At 44.1% G+C, this 12,171-nt stretch overlaps 2 protein-coding genes across 2 annotated transcripts in view; both read left to right on the forward strand.

Annotated features, from left to right (window-relative positions):
* The first annotated feature begins 731 nt into the window (after window positions 1-731).
* LOC307019054 (general transcription factor II-I repeat domain-containing protein 2A-like) lies at window positions 732-6,438 on the forward strand. Its single transcript, XM_079649672.1, has 2 exons — window positions 732-5,996; window positions 6,166-6,438. Exon 1 carries the CDS (start codon window positions 4,152-4,154, stop codon window positions 5,988-5,990), a length of 1,839 nt encoding a protein of 612 aa, XP_079505798.1. The 5' UTR covers window positions 732-4,151; the 3' UTR covers window positions 5,991-5,996; window positions 6,166-6,438.
* Window positions 6,422-12,171, forward strand: part of LOC307018415 (NACHT, LRR and PYD domains-containing protein 12-like) — a gene marked incomplete at its 5' end in the record, with an annotated part of 59,265 nt that continues 53,515 nt past the window's right edge. Inside the window, 3 exons of the mRNA XM_079648646.1 lie at window positions 6,422-8,373; window positions 9,825-9,998; window positions 10,400-10,570. Coding sequence (XP_079504772.1) covers window positions 6,422-8,373; window positions 9,825-9,998; window positions 10,400-10,570 — 2,297 coding nt within the window. The remainder of the gene's footprint in view (window positions 8,374-9,824; window positions 9,999-10,399; window positions 10,571-12,171) is intronic.

The raw sequence follows: 12,171 nt of genomic DNA on the forward strand, positions 1-12,171 counted from the left end.
CGATATAAACGCGCAGCAAACTTTGAACTTCCGTCTGCGATCGCCGGTGGTCAAATAAGTCTGCACAGAGGTCTTTGACAGCTAACAACACAGCGCTAACTGCCTAGCACTAGATAATAATACAAAAAGAACACAACTGCAACATAAATCAGGGTTCTTACACCTTTTCCAAAGTCAAATTCAAGCACTTTTCAAGCATTTTCAAGGTGCATTTTCAAGCTTTTCAAGCAGCGTACAGCTGTTGTAAATTACATATTTATATGCACATACTTATACTCAAATGATTAGTTCCCTACCTCACATTAAATCAGATGTTCTTTATGCTATAAACAACCAAATGTGTGTTTCGTAATAGCATTCTACATAAGGATGAAAAATTAAAGATAAGAAAACAAAGTTTAATATTGTAAAATGAGTGACCCATATCATATATAGTAGACTGGGCATCCCATATAACTTGGCTGAGCCAATATAAAACAATCAGCCAACTAAGTTTTCAATAAATTCTTTATTAACATTTTTTACATTTTTGAGGTCCTTTTAGGGTGGCAGTAAACATACGGCTCTCCAAGGTTAGGACAAAACCATTGAAACACAAAGCTGATATAAAAAACTTACATGATGCCGAATTTAACAAACAAATTTAAATAATTGGTTTAAACGGCATAATAATAAGGACGATCGTCCGTTCTGTGATTCTCCAGAACACGCAAGTTATGATATTAGGGTCATGCAGAGTGATATGAGATCGCTGTCCCTTTAAGAGAGAGAGAGAGGGGTGCGGCTTGTGCATGTGTGTTTGTGGATGGTAGAGCGACAGTGAGGGAACGTGTATATGTTTCTGGAAGTGAAACGGGAAAGCAGAAAAACAAAGGTCTGTGATGTATTTTGTGAAACAGAAGAACAGCTAAATAAATGCAACGTCCTCCCAAGAAGAGCTCGCCTCTCTCCAGTCATTTAAGCTAAAGTGGGTTATTGAACCTGAAGCTTGTTGCTTCTGCCCTCCTCGACTACGGTCTGGGAGCCGACAGGAAAGTTCAACACACAGATGGCCAGTCCGCCCCTTTGTAGCATATTATTTCGATGAGAGATGAGCAGATCGCCACTGGGCTTTCAACTAAATACACAGCCACGCAAAAACTGCGTCATTTGTACAGCTCATTATGGGTACTGCAATTAGTGAAGTGCTTTCCTCCGTGGTGAAACGATCAGCACTGCACCACGGAGGAAAGCGGCAGAAAGTCACCTGGAGTTAAAGAGAGTGGGGCTGCGTTGCGTGCATGGCTTCCTTCTGCAGGTAACGGGGAGACGCGCTCTGGCGGCGGTCTCGCGTTCAGGATCCGAAAATTAATTTAAATATTTTGCACACTTATTCCACTTATTCCGAGTGTGCCACTGGTTATGCCAATGCTGGCACGCGTGCCAGGGGTTGCCGACCCCTTGCGTATAGTAATCATAGATAACACGGCAGGGTCCGTTACAGTTTGTTTTCATCTGATTTCAAATAAACAAAGTCTTGGCTTTCAGAATATTAAACTTGTTTCGGCAAATTCAGATGATAAATACAACTTTGAAGCTTGTAACGGCATAATTACAAGCGGAGAACGGAGTAACTTTACGTCAAAGCAGGCATAACAACAGCCGGTGTTTCTCGTGAGTGTTTTCCCCGGGAAACTAACACAATACACACAAACGCAAAAATACACAAACACACAAACACACACTCGCGAGCTTCCCCCAGACCATTAATACAAACGAAAATATGTTTCCTCCGTTAGAAAGCTAGGAATATCCTCTTTCCAACAGTGTATAACTCAAAATGTGTCTTCGGGTCAATGTGACTGATTTCGATGGAGCAAGTTTAGGCACGAAAAATACTACCAGTAGAAATACATTGCTTTTATGTGCTTCATCCTCTGAAAACCACAGGATGGCGACTGTCGCACATACTGACATAGGTACGCTCCTTTTTATTATTGTCACCTGCATAAGCAATTATCACACATCGAGTTCGCTAACGTTACTAGCTTAAACAAACGTAACATGCAACGTTGGCCTAATCCAAAATGCTCTACTACGGCTTACCTTTCATATTGCTCGTCAGCGCAGACTCTCCCATCGCGAATAATTGAAATTCTTTGTGGCAAACTGTGCAGAAGGCGAATCGTTGGGTTGATCCTCGTTTTAGCCACAGCTTGTATTTCTTTTCGGATAGCCAACGCTCGTTAAAACAACAACCTTCTGGCATACTGTCATTCTCTCATTAGAATGCCCAGGTCACACAAAGAAAACACTTGCAGGTCGCGCGCATAGCGCGGGAAGGCCGGAGCGGAGCTGTTTTATGTAGAAGCGAAGCAACTAAGGGCGCTCCGACTTCTTTATTTTCTTTTAATCTAAAAAGGGAACTATTCAGTCAGACAACAATTTATTGTAAAAGTAAAGCATTTACAATTTCAAGCACTTTATCTCAAATCCAAGCACCATTCCCAAAATTCAATCACTTTTCAAGTCATGAAAACACCTCGTAAAAATTCAAGCATTTTCAAGGATTTCAAGCACCCGTACGAACCCTGATAACTTATCCAAGTAGTAACAAAAACACTTCAAAATATTATAATTATGCATTACCATACGAGCAAGAAATAGTAATGTTATCCATAAAATTACACTTAAAGCTGGACAAATGAAAAACTTAACGGCAAACAGGATCATCACAAAACCTTACCTCACCTCAGCCTTTTCTTGAGCGGAGAATCAGCTAGCTAGGTCCTAGACCGTCCTACGGACGCGTGAGGGGGTGGGCGGAGATAGGTCCTAGACTGATGTCAACTGTCATCATAGACCGTCCGAGCGGTGCATTCCAGACTCAAATCAAGCGCACCACTGATTTTTTTTTCCTCCTTCAAAATATGCTGGTGTTGAAGCCGTGTCAGAAAAGAGGCAGACTGCTAAACCACAAAACTTAGTCAGAGAGGGCATCAAGGCCACTGTGGCCTTATGGCAGATATCATTTTTAAGGGCACAAGGCCAAAGTGGGAGGGCACGAGGGCCATGGCCCTCGTGGCCCTCGTGAAATTCCTGCCCTGCCGCTGGGCATTCCCAGAGTAGGTGCAACAATGTACCTCGCTTGCCACATTCATGCCAGCATAAATCTGTGTGTTTATTGTCCGTCTTGGATTTTGTAACAGGGGTGATGTAAGCTCTATTGAGAATTTTGAACTGTATGATCCTGAATCTTACACATTTAGAAGAGAACATAGCTGACTGCCAAATGGAGTTCCATTGCAAAGCAGACAGAGAGATATTCAAGGTATGCTCCCAGGACAGTTGGACAGGAGAATAGGTATTCGGGGCAGCCCTAGATAATAATTTATAAATGTTAGAGACCACACCTGATGATATGATTGCTTTCTTGAGGCGCTGGTCCTCTTCCATACATGAAGCAGGCATGGCTTATTTATTGATGGTCCATCAATCCATTTTTGTGCAAAAATCGGAGAAACTAAATGATAGCATTATGGTAGCCACCGGAGGCTAGCGCAGCTTCCGGTTCCTCTACGCGTCACTCTCACTCCTTATTTGGTAACCTGAATCTCGCAAATCTCGCAAATCTCGCGAGTTGCAGTTAAGCGGAAAATCTGTTGTAAGTTATCAGAAACGGGAGTTAGCTAGCGATTTTAGCTAGTCACTGTCTGTAGATAACCCAACTTTGTGTCCTCTGAGACTGAAGGAGATGTTGCATTGTTTTTGTTGCCTTCGTTGTAGTTTTATGTGTATTTTGGATTTAATTTAGGTTAACTTCCAGTTCCGTTTGCATGCTTTTATTTTGAAGGCGAGATAACGTGTTTGACAGGAAGTTGTGGTGGCATCGGAGACAACTTGACAGATAAAGTAGTGTCTGCTATGTAACGGCAGAGAAAGAGTGTGTGTGTTTGCGTGTGTGGTTAAGTATATGAACGCACACAAAAGTCCGGTTATACAATAATAAAACAACAAGCTGTCTCTCCCAACGTCCACACTCAGGCACACTGTTATTTCCACTGAATACCCCCAGCGCGAGCATCCCCAAACTCACTCCCTGATTGGATGCACGTCCCAAAGGCGGCAAAGTGTTCACGTGAACAGCGGAAAGTTTTCGTTGTGTAAGCGAGATGGAGGAGCCAGGGCCGTCGCGTAAAAAATGTTTTTTCAGTGAGGAGAAAAGGAAGTTCCAGGAGAAATGGAGCAACGCTTACTTCGTTTTACCTCAGGGGTCGGATAAAGTGATATGCCTCATCTGCAAGCAGGTGAATGCAATGCTCAAGGAGTATAACATAAAACGCCATTATGATACCAATCATAAAATGTATGACAAGTTCATGGGCAAGGAGCGCAGAACTAAACTTGAACAACTTCAAAGAGGTTTAACTGCCCAGCAGTCAGTTTTCACAAATCTTGCAAAATCCGGTGAAGCTGTAACACAGGCTAGCTATGTGGTAGCTCACGAAATTGCCAGGCGGAGCAAGCCGTTCAGTGATGGAGAATTCGTGCGAGACTGCATTTTGAAAGTGGCTGACATTGTATGCCCTGAACAAAAGTCAAAGTTCCGTGACATAAGTTTATCGAATGACACAGTGACACGACGAATCGAAGATCTGGCCAATGATCTCAAAGAGCAATTGGGACTACGTGTGGAAGGCCTAGGCAAGGGGTCCTTTTCTATAGCACTGGATGAGAGTACAGACATTTCTGATACTGCACAACTGCTGATTTTCATTCGAACGGTCACGGAGGACTTTGAAATAGGCGAGGAACTGCTAAGCATGGAGAGTATCAAAGACAGAACAAGGGGAATCGACATTTGTGATGCTGTGTGTCGTAGTCTCGATGCATACAATGTGGAGCTGACATCCATGGTCGGTGTCACAACAGATGGAGCGCCAGCCATGGTCGGGAGAAAGGCGGGCGCTGTCTCTTTGCTCAGCGACAAAGTGGCCAATAACGGAGGTGAGAACCTAATCAAATATCACTGCATAATTCACCAAGAAGCCCTTGCTGCTCATACGCTTCAAATGAAACATGTCATGGACATTGTTGTCAAGACAGTGAATTTCATAAAGTCCAGAGGTCTGAATCACCGTCAATTCAAAACTTTTTTGGTGCAATCAGAGGCTGAATTTGGTGACGTCATATACTTCACTGCTGTCAGGTGGCTGAGCAGAGGTGCCACACTGAAGCGTTTTTTTAATTTGAGGAAAGAAATCGCTGAGTTCATGCAATCAAAAGGACAAGATCTGCCACAGTTAAGTGACACTGAATGGCTTTGTGACCTAGCGTTCCTTGTTGACCTGAACACCTTTCTCAGCGATCTCAATGTGAAGCTGCAGGGCCATGGGAAGCTCATTTCCACATTGTTTGAAAGCGTCAAAGCTTTCCAGCGAAAACTTCAACTAGTGCAGGGACAGCTCAGAGAGGGGGATCTAACCCATTTCCCCGCCTGCAAGGTGCTCGCAGGTGAATGTGACGTTTTACATCACCTGTGTTCAGACAAGAACCACAACCTCATGGAAAAACTCCAAGAGGAATTCCACCACCGCTTCTCGGACTTCAGTGACCACGAGAAGTCATTCAACCTATTCCAAGATCCCTTCACATGTGCACCCGAAGAAGAGCCTACAGAAATGCAGTTCGAGCTCATCGACCTGCAGGAGAGCTCTGAGGCCAGAGCAGCATATCGAGACAAGAATCTCATCGAGTTCTACAAAGGACTTTCCCCATCTACGTACCCTGCACTTCGCCAACATGCCATCAGAATGGCCTCTCTGTTCGGAAGCACATACATTTGTGAGAAAACCTTCTCCACCATGGCCATCAACAAATCCCAGCTGAGATCCAGGCTGACAGATGCCCATCTACATGCTGTCCTTCGTATAGCAACAACGGAGATGGAACCGGACATCAAAGGAATAGTAGCCAACAGACGACAGCACCATAAATCCCATTCAAAGTAGGAAAAGGTATGTTGATGACAGGCAATAATAGCCGATTTGTGTTACAAATACAACAACAATAATAATAACAATGATGATGATGAATACTGTGTTATTGTGGTCTTTGGTAAGCTTCTATTTTAAAAGTCTCTTTCTCTCCCTCCCCCCTCTCTGTCTCTCTGTATTTGTCTTGCAGAGACTATCCTGTGGTGCTTGAGTAGCTGGAATTGGTTCTGAAACAGGGCCCTGCTGATAAGACAGGAAATCCACAGCATATCACTAACTCCAGCGCAATACTCTCTGTGTGTGTGTGTGTGTGTGTGTGTGTGTGTGTGTGTGTGTGTGTGTGTGTGTGTGTGTGTGTGTGTGTGTGTGTGTGTGTGTGTGTGTGTGTGTGTGTGTGTGTGTGTGTGTGTGTGTGTGTGTGTGTGTGTGTGTGTGTGCAATAAAGAAAAGATTTGTTTTGGAATTTTGTGTTCCGTTTTTACTTGGGCGGCCCTCAATCCAATATTGGGTACCTAAATTGGCCCTCACTCATCAAAACTTTGAGAACCCCTGTTCTAGATGAACACAGGCTCAGTCTGAGGAGGAGATGTGAACGTGTGACTGAAGGAACTGATCAAAGTGAAACCCTCCTCAACAGCATCTTCACTGAGCTCTACATCACACAAGGCCAGAGTGAAGAGGTTAATACCCAACATGAGGTGAGGCAGCTGGAGACATCTTCCAAGAAGGAGACCCTCCATGACACTCCAATCAAGTGCCAGGACATCTTTAAAGCCTCACCTGACCAACAGACTCTCATCAGAGCGGTCCTGACCAACGGAGTCGCTGGAGTTGGAAAAAGCTTCTCAGTGCAGAAGTTCACTCTGGACTGGGCCGAGGGTTTGGGAAACCAAGATGTCAGTCTGGTGATCCCGCTCTCCTTCAGGGAGCTGAACCTGATCAAAGGTGAGCAGTACAGTCTTCTCAGGCTGCTCCATGTTTTCCATCCAACCTTACAGAAGCTCACAGCAGAGCAGCTGGCTGTCTGCAAAGTGCTGCTCATCTTTGACGGCCTGGATGAAAGCAGACTTTCTCTGGACTTCAGAAACAATGAGGTTGTGTCTGATGTCTCTCAGCAGTCCTCAGTCAACGTGCTGCTGACAAACCTCATCAGGGGGAAGCTGCTTCCCTCGGCTCTCGTCTGGATAACTTCCAGACCTGCAGCGGCCAATCAGATCCCTCCTGAGTGTGTGGACAGGGTGACAGAAGTACGAGGCTTCACTGACGCCCAGAAGGAGGAGTACTTCAGGAAGAGATCGAGTGATGAAGACCTGTCCAGCAGAATCATCTCTCACATCAAGAGATCCAGGAGCCTCCACATCATGTGTCAGATCCCAGTCTTCTGCTGGATCACTGCTGCAGTTCTGGACCACATGTTGACTACAGACCAGAGAGGAGAGCTGCCCCAGACCCTCACTGACATGTACTCACACTTCCTGCTGGTCCAGACCAAGAGGAAGAAGCAGAAGTATGAAGAGGGACATGAGACGAGTCCACAGCAGCTGACGGAGGCTGACAGGGAGCTTCTCCTGAAGCTGGGGAGGCTGGCGTTTGAACATCTGGAGAAAGGAGACATCATGTTCTACCAAGAAGACCTGGAGCGCTGTGGTCTTGATATCACTGAGGCCTTGGTGCACTCAGGAGTTTGTACACAGATCTTCAAAAGAGAGAGTGTGATCTTCCAGAAAACAGTCTACTGCTTTGTTCATCTGAGCATTCAGGAGTTCCTGGCTGCAGTCTACTTGTTGCACTGTTACACCAACGGAGACACAGAGGTACTGAAGGACTTCCTGCAGGGAGACAGGGACGAAGACAGTGAAGGAAGTGGTCAGGATTACCCATCCATGGATGTCTTCCTGAAGGAAGCTATGGAGAAATCCCTCAGAAGTGAAAATGGCCACCTGGACCTGTTTGTCCGCTTTCTCCACGGCCTCTCTCTGGAGTCCAACCAGAGACTGTTAGGAGGCCTGCCGGGTCGCACAGAGAACAGTCCAACATTCATCCAGAGACTCTTAGAAGGCCTGCTGGGCCGCACAGACAAGAGACCAGAAACCATCCAGAGAGCCATCAGCAACCTGAAGGAGATGAGAAGTGATGAAGTCTCTCCTGACAGGATGATCAACATCTTCCACTGTCTGACAGAGATGAAGGACCTCTCAGTACATCAGGAGATCACAGAGTTCCTGAAGTCAGAGAACAGATCAGAGAAGGAACTCTCTGTGATCCACTGCTCTGCTCTGGCCTACATGCTGCAGTTGTCAGAGGAGGTTCTGGATGAGTTGGACCTGAAGAAGTACAACACATCATGGGAGGGACGACGTAGACTGATTCCAGCTGTGAGGAACTGCAGGAAGGCCAAGTGAGTCCATATGTGATTAACTTTATAAACTAATGTGGATCAGGAGTTTAATTATTCAAATGAACACGATAACATTTCTGCTGTTTAAATACTGAGAGCAAAATAAACCAACACTGTTCTTCTATTTATTTATAATAATAGTTCAACTGAAGCGTTCTTCTCTTCATATTGAGTGATGGAGGCGACATGTCAAACACATGAAGGACTCTAGAGGTTCCTCAGCATGTGACCACACCACACAGCAGGACTTACAGTTATCACAGAAAGCATTTATAACTTTCTAGAAGTTTCTTTATCATTAGACACACGTTTTTATCACAATGTATTAGAGTTTAAAATAAGATCTATATCATTTCCCACCAATAACAGAGTTATGTCTAAAGGCTGATATACTGGGAACATCTGATGGTATTCAGTTGAACATATTGAAACTTTATTGCTTTGTTAATTGTGTTTGTGTTCGCAATACATGTTCAGATGCTCAGAGAAGCCAAACATCCTCCATCCATCCTCCACATTTAAATATGTATGTTACGGTTGCTGTTTCTGTCTGCTCAGTAATCTGCCTGAGTGTTTTCAGCTGTGCGTGTAATATGTAAATAAGCTGCGCAGTAGCCCTGACGTCATTGGCTGCCCATCCTCTGGTCCGCCTCTGAAGATGGTGATTGGATTGACGTCATCCAATCGCAGCGCACAGCCGGCGCACACCTGCTGGGAACGAGTACAAAAGGCCGCGGACTATCACCACTCTGGAGGCTCTGTTGAGTGAACAGACGCCTCTCGCTACTCACTCTTTGTTCTGTGGTTAACTTGTGTGGTCTGTGTTTAGATAGTGTTTAGAGTGGTTAGTATTGTGTGACGGTTGCCTGTAGTTTAGCTGTGTTTTGTATAGATTCTTTGGTTAGTTGTACCACTTGTTAAAGTGAGGTTTTGTTTTGTTCTTTATATTAGTATTTATTTTCCCAGTATGCGTTTAGACTCACTTTTTAGAGTCCTCCCTTAGTTTGGTTGCCCATTTAAACTTGCGCCTTTGTGGCCTCTATTGTTTGTTATTTAAACCGGTGTTTTTGGCTCTTTTGTTTGTTTCAGGCGGTTTGCCTGCCATTTTGTTCACCTGTTGTGCATTAAACCACTTATAATTATACCAATACCAATCTGGGTGTGTTGCTTCCCTTTTATTCCCCTAGCTCAGAAGGGAACGTAACAATGTACATCTCTAATATTGTGATTTATTTAATGTTCCTGTTTCTTTGGTAACAGTCAGTGACAGCAGGAGCACAGACATGTGATCAGATCACACTGACAACACATTACGCTCTATTATATATCACATTAAATGGACTAACAGCAAATGTCTATCAGAACATGTCAAATATGTTTTCATCAAATGCTTGAGTTTAATATAATGTTTCCTATTTTTAACACATGTTGTAATGTATGTGTTATTATAGACTCGTTAACTGTGGACTCTCAGAGACTGAATGTGAAGTCGTGGCCTCAGCTCTGAAGTCTGACCCCTCTCATCTGAGAGATCTGGACCTGAGTTACAACGCTCTGCAGGATTCAGGAGTGGAGCATCTGAGTTCTGGACTGAAGAGTCCAAACTGCAGACTGGAGGCTCTCAGGTCAGTTCACTGACTGCAGTTCATACAGATCTGGTTGTGTTTAGGATTTACTGAAAGAACAAATAGAATATTATTGTTATTTTGTCCACTTTGCTAATGACTGAATATTGATCAGAGTAACAGAGAGAAGGTGAATGTGTGAGGGAGAGAGTTTGAGCTTCCACAGACTCACCCTGTGCTCCAGGAGTCAGTGGAGATGCTGTCAGTACTGATGAGCTGTGAGGGAGATGAAGGAGTTGATAAACATCTGATCAAAGTTAAAGATCCAGATTATCAGTGGATTGTTTCTAAATCATCTCTGACATTCAAACCCTGTTTAACTCTGAACAGATTATTAAACCTGGAGTTATTTCTAACAGGAACTTTGTTTTCTAAACTTACATCATGTTTTCTTTATTCAGACTCGGGAACTGCAGGTTGTCAGAGATCAGCTGTTCTGCTCTGGCCTCAGCTCTGAAGTCCAACATCTATCTGAGAGATCTGGACCTGAGTCACAACGCTCTGAAGGACTCAGGAGTGGAGCTGCTGAGAGATCTTCTGGAGAGTCCAGACTGCAGACTGGAGACCCTCAGGTCAGTAAGGGGTCTCTGCTGGTTCAGCAGTATTGTATGAAACACAGGGAGGTGTTTCTCTCACTGGGGAAACAGATCAGTGATGTTACCCACTGACTGCAGGCTCTCTCATTCTCTCATCAACTAGAGAAGGCCAGCTGGAAATGCAAAGCCACACTTTAATAATCTACTCTCTAACAGACAGATGGGTTTACAGAGAGTGGGAAAGGTAGTCTGTTCTTTATTTTAATGTTTTGTATGTGATGTTTTTAGTTTGTAGACTAATGGCTGGTCTGTCATAACATCTGGATGTCATCATGCTACCATGAGCAGCTGGTTAGCTTGACTTAGCAAACAGATGGGGGAAACAGCTGGCCTGGCTTCGTCTGGTTTTTGTTCTTTATCCTTTAATTTTCACACAATTGTTAATTTGACCAATGCAATCTTTAAAAAATATGAAAATTAGAATCACAAGATTATGAATAATCACTCAAACATAACATCTAGTAAAATGATGTTCTCTTCAAATGCATGGGTCTATCCCCCAGAGAAGGACTTCCAGCAGCTCTGCAGTCACAGAGCAGAGTAAGGGAAACATGCATAAAGCTCTTCACGCTAACGAAGGATCACTTCTAAGCAGGGTTGGGAGGGTTACTTTGTAAATGTAATCAGTTACTGAATACTGAATACATGCTCTGAAAGTAATCAGAATACAGTTACAGTTACGTGTCTTAAAAAAGTAACGTATTCAGATTACTTTTGGAATACTTTCTTTTTCCATAACAGATGGGCAGGGCTCGACATTATAAATGGCCCGCTGGCCCGGAAGCACTATTTAGACACCCCGGGCCAGCATAACGTACTTTCCACTTGCCCGCTCGGGCCACTAAAAATATTGTTTTAAAAAAAAATGTGTCCTGTGGTATTGGTATTTTATTGGCATTTAGTTAAATTGTTTAGTTTATCACAACATAGCGTTTCGTGAGTCGGTTGCAGGTCGGTTGTCGTTGTTGGGTGAAAAGCGAACAGCTGTTTGCTGCGGAGCGCAGCCGAGCAGGCTCCCGTGAGCGGGAGCGCGCTCCTTCACTACAGACAATCGCGCCACCTAACCATTCGCCAAAATGTTTTTAATACCAGCGGTAACCGGCCAAGCACCGGGCAAAAAACTATCTGCAAATAAAAGAAAGTCACCGGAGGAGTTAAAGGAGAGTGACAGGGAGCATGAGAAGAAGAGGGAGAGAACGTTTCAGCCAGCTTGATCGATGGAGTTGGCTTCTAGTGGTGCAGTGACGCGTCCTAAAACCCTTTTTATAATCTATCGATTAGATTTATGATTCGAAAATTATAAAAGTAGGGTAGACATGTGGAGATTATCCGGCTGAACAAAACGTGCATTTATCAAACAGGTTTGTTTTCCACAGACCTTATTTCCAGCTATTTTCCAAAACCCTGTGATCCCATTGCTTTTTGTCGAGGGAACCAGCAGCTTACTTCCTGGTTTTAGGACGCGTCACCTCTCAATATGATGCCAATATAAACAAGGTCTTCTGTCGGCTCTGTACATCAATGCCGACCTATGCTGACAAGTAAGTGAAGAGTATAAAATATAAAGGTATTGGCTA

This window comes from Notothenia rossii (genome assembly GCF_949606895.1).
Source record: "Notothenia rossii genome assembly, chromosome: 9".
In the NCBI taxonomy this organism is placed as follows: domain Eukaryota; kingdom Metazoa; phylum Chordata; class Actinopteri; order Perciformes; family Nototheniidae; genus Notothenia; species Notothenia rossii.